The 5,000-nt window shown below is 34.3% G+C and overlaps 1 protein-coding gene across 1 annotated transcript; it reads right to left on the reverse strand.

Moving 5' to 3' along the window:
* Positions 1-755: 755 nt before the first annotated feature.
* Positions 756-1,481, reverse strand: LOC137657392 (uncharacterized). The gene has a single exon (XM_068391729.1). It carries the CDS (start codon positions 1,479-1,481, stop codon positions 756-758), a length of 726 nt encoding a protein of 241 aa, XP_068247830.1.
* Positions 1,482-5,000: the final 3,519 nt, after the last annotated feature.

The raw sequence follows: 5,000 nt of genomic DNA on the forward strand, positions 1-5,000 counted from the left end.
ATGTTCATTTCTCTTATTCAGTGGAGCCAATTTAGATTTGGAGAACAAATAAGAACTTTTATCATTTTGATTAACTGCATAGGCCACACACCCATAGGCCTCCACAGAGCTATCACAAGATATGTGAAGACCATATGAATCTAGTTCATTAAGGGACTCTCTAGCAAATTTAAGTTCAGATAACATTTCAAAATCTCTACTAATAATTTTCATTTCCCCACAAATGTCTTTAGGTGAACTTTGATCCTAACCAACATCTAATTTCCATATTTTTCTCATTAAAATTTTGCCTCTTATTGTTACAGGAAGGACTATATTCAAAGGATCAAATATTTTAGAAGTTTGTGACAATACTTTTCTTTTTGTGTCTGCTTCTGGGTCTATTTTACAAGGCGCAAGACTAAAAGAATCATTATTTACGTTGAATCTATAACCCAATACTTTATCCTCTTCGTAATAATGTTCAACAAGTCTGATAACAGACGCCATTTCTTCTCTCAACTCTACACAATTGGAGTTCCAAGACCTTAAAATAAAGCCCCCTTGTTCCATTCTATCATTAGCTTGCTTACACAAATTTTTCATTTCATCAATGTTATTACCAGTTATAAGAAGATTGTCTACATAAAAGTTATTAGTTAATATTTCTTTACACTTATCATCAGGATAACTTTCTGCGTGATGTTTCATAACAAAATTCAATATAAAAGGTGAAGAAGTGTAACCAAAAACTATTGTTTTGTAGCGATAAGATACTAATTTATTTCCCCGTTTCCAAAAGTTTTTATAGAACAGTTAAATACTGGCCTGATTTTTGTGGTAACTTGCTCTTCCAATTTTATAACTGGTCTATGTGGAATCCATACATACTTATGATAGTCAGAAGGACTTACTTTAATTTCCTCGATTATACCATCCTCGAGTTGTTTATCAAAAACTTCCTGGTACTTGTCAATGAGACCCTTTTTACAAAGATACTCTACTGTTCGGTCTAATACCTTAAGTGAAACAAAATGATTAGATGGGACGCTGTCAATTTTATCAGTATACCAGGGCAATTCTACATGATAGAATCCATTATCAAAAGAGATCCCCTCTCTAAATCTGTCAATTTGTTCTTTATCAACGGACACCAATTCTTTTTCACACTTTTTTATTCCCAAGGATTCAAGACTAAAAAGGTGTTCAAGTCCATTGTCTACCTCACTGTCTTCTAATATATGCTCTAATGGATTGAAATAAGATTTTAGAGGATCCATTACTAAATTTACCACGCTTTTTGTTTTAACATTCAGTGTTTTCTTATTAACTAAGGAGTCCATAACAGCTCTACTTTCTGCCTCATCCAAAAAGTTAAACACATTACCAACAGGAGCTACTCTATTATTTACGACTAAACAAGTAACACTCAACATTTTAGTCCAAGTTACCGAAGGTAAAAACTGAATTATATCTATTCCTATTAACATGTCAACCTTCATACTTTCATGGTTTCTGTGGTGACAAAGTCTCATCCAATAAAGCAATATTATTTTCTTTAAATGTATTTATTTGATTCATCCCGGGCACTTCAAAGTTTATATTAAGCGATTTGTCAACTAATAAAGGTATGAATATTAAATTATTGTTTATGTTTATTCCAGTGGACATTTGCTTAGTTTCTTACCTAATATATGTGCTTACATCACATTCCAAAGCATACAACGCCTCTACATCCTGACAAAGATCTTTAGCGGCAGATTCGGAAATATATGACCGCTGACTACCAGTGTCAAACAGACACCTGACTTTCCTAACCCTTTTGCCATTTCGTAGATAATTTGTATCCTAACTACATAAACCTTAGCTATTTAAGCAAACTTACCCGCCAGCCCTAACCCCCTTGAAGTCCTACCTCCAAGCAAAGTGAGCTCAATCACAGGTGCATGTTACCCTCCCCTACCCCCGCTAACTAGCTGTATGGGTAGTTCGTTAACCCTCGTTAAAATTTAATGGCTCGTCATTTCAGCTATGCCGAAAGCAATACCCCTATTAAATAGCTAAGGTTTGCATAGTTAGGAAAAATACAAATTACCTACAAATTTGTCATATTTGCGCAAACCGATAAAACAGTTTGGCTGAACTTTATCATCCTCTGATATTAAAGCAGTAGGATTAGTTTATTTATAATGGATTTAAAAAAGAGAATGGGTTCTTACCCATCCGGGTGGGTATTAGGCTCAGAGTTGGAAACTCAGTGTGTGCTGACCAGCACTCCCAGTGGAAAAATCGTTTTGACTTCGTAAGTGAATTTTATTATTTCAATTCCCTGGGATTAACATTGTCCATTTTTTTTTCTGGTGGTATTAAAGTGCACCTTTTGTCTTGTGTAATGAATGGAATTATTCCTTTTACCATTGTAATTTAGCTGTAAATTGTTAAGATTTGCTTTGAGTGAGTTGGACGAAATTAATCCCTTCAAACTTCAGACTCTTTAGCTATTGTAAGCCGCTCTTGTAGGAGAAGGACACTCCAAAATCAAACCATTGTTCTCTAGTCTTGGGTAGTGCCATAGTCTTCCACTGTCTTGGGTTAGAGTTCTCTTGCTTGTGTACACTCGGACACACTATTCTATCTTATTTCTCTTCCTCTTGTTTTGTTAAAGTTTTTAAAGTTTATATAAGTAATACTTATTTAATGTTATTAATCCTCTTAAAATATTTTATTTTTCCTTGTTCCCTTTCCTTACTGGGCTATTTTCCCTGTTGGAGCTCCTGGGCTTATAGCATTCTGCTTTTCCAACTAGTTTTGTTGCTTAGCAAGTTATAATAATAATAATAATAATGATATGTTTAACTTTCAACCTCAAATCCTGGATTGCGGCTACGATTTGCTTATATTAAGATTTGGCTTGCCAGTGGAACAGGGTTAGGACTACTCTAGTTATGGTGTTTATTTTGAAAGATATTGGATAATGTCTTTGATATTTGACCCTAATTAAATTGCTTTATTATAATTACTGTGTACATGGTAACCAGACTTAGTTTTTTATATTAATTTGTATAAAGTTAGTCTTAGTTATTCTTTTATTTCAATATCTTGTGAGCTATTTAGTCCAGCTGTGCACTGATCACATATCTTCTATTTTTTTTTTATTTCTTAGAATTAAGAGGTTTGTCCTATCATTATACCGCAGATTTGAATTTTCATGAACATTCATTGATTATAACTAATTATTTGAATGTATAAATTACCCAGAAGTTTTCGATACTGTAGAGACGTCTCAAGTCGTGTGACAGGATTGTCGTTGATCTATAGGAAGGTTTGCGGTTAGTAGAGTAACTTCGTCTAGGTGTTATGACATGATGGGTTGAATATATTGAGGCTACATGAGTTACCCAATAAATCGGTATTTTTATAAAGTGGGGTCTGTTAAAACTATCTGTTTAAGGTGTGACACTTTAGTCACACTCTTCAAGTATGATAGATTATTCATTGGATAAATATAAATGCTAACATTCAGTAGCTGCATGGTGAATGGATTTAGATTATGGACGTCCCTTGGTTTTTATTTGAACAGGTTTGTGGCTTGATGTAAGATAGATTCGCAAAAGTATTAATATTAGTTAGGCAAGAGATTCTAATCCACAGTTTAACCATACAATAAAGCTGAACAACTTTACATCTTCAGGATGTAATTCAGTGGATATGGACAGTAAATATGTATGGGATCAAAGTATAGAGTCCTTTCAATGACGTCACTGGGAATCGCCGGCGGCCATGCTGGAGGACATACAAAGCGAAACATGGCAGCTGCTACAGCGAATATGGACAATGAGAGCGACTTTGTCAAACAATTGTCGGGTGATGATAAGCGTTTTTACAAGCAGAAACTCGATCTAACTGATGGCCTAGATCCATACCAGATGCAGAATTCATTCAGTCAAAATATTGAGGATTATTTCCATTGAATAATCTGCTTCCAGAATTTGTTGTTTTTCCCTTTAATGCTTTTATATCCAAAATTAGATAAACACTGGGCCAATGAAGAGAGTGTTTATAATTATAAAGCTAATATTGATCATTTAGCCTAACCTTGTGTATTACAATTTTTGATTGTCAAAATGTATGTAAAAGTTTTGCATTATAATGTCAAATCTTTATCAGTTCATGCCTAACCATTGTGTTTGTGTTTGGTTAAAAATGCTATAATTTCTTATATACATATAAACATATGATGGACAAACTCTATTGTAATGCTCTTGGATGATTGATTTGCCTCCTTGCAATTAAATGCGCAAGTTTAATTATTTTTTTTTGATGTTTCATATATAAGCTGAAGACCCCTTCGGGTTAAACCAGCTTTCAGATATTATTATTATTATTATTATTATTATTATTATTATTATTATTTGTAATCAATGTTTATTCATCACATAGGCCTGTATGTCTGCACAATTTAATACACAAATTAAAATAAATATAAATATACACTTAATTATATATAGGCATGAGCACCTTGACGAAATAGAGACCTAGGTAAGTAGCCTTTGCTAATATAGCCAATATGGGCGCTTTTAATTTTTGTTTTGAAAATCTGAGATGCCCCTTCTGATGTTTAAAAATTGAGATGCCCCCTCCCCCACACACACTACTCACTGAACTGACGATGATACTTGTGAAGTCACCCATGCGATCGGATATAGCATGTTTACACAGGAATAATGATAATTTTAGGGCCTAGCCGAGACTGACCTGATATGAAATGATCAGAACAGATACGTGCGTAGGGTAGTGAGGATTCACGTAGATCAGCCCGTGATATTCTGGTCAACCATAAGTCACGTCTGCGCTTGGATAATTTTTCTGTATCTTTGTCCTGATTCTGAATAACTGCCGGTATGCGGTAGAAACTCTTGTCATCTCTTCATCCTCGATTCCCACAGCCAACAATTGCGCAAAAACTGGGCATTGTGTGAATGTGAATGTGATGAGATGGCTAACTATTCAACAGTTCAACC

Source organism: Palaemon carinicauda, chromosome 18, assembly GCF_036898095.1.
Source record: "Palaemon carinicauda isolate YSFRI2023 chromosome 18, ASM3689809v2, whole genome shotgun sequence".
In the NCBI taxonomy this organism is placed as follows: domain Eukaryota; kingdom Metazoa; phylum Arthropoda; class Malacostraca; order Decapoda; family Palaemonidae; genus Palaemon; species Palaemon carinicauda.

Coding starts and splice junctions, on each gene's coding strand:
- LOC137657392 (XM_068391729.1), bottom strand. CDS start 1,481: ATGAAGGTTGACATGTTAATAGGAATAGATATAATTCAGTTTTTACCT.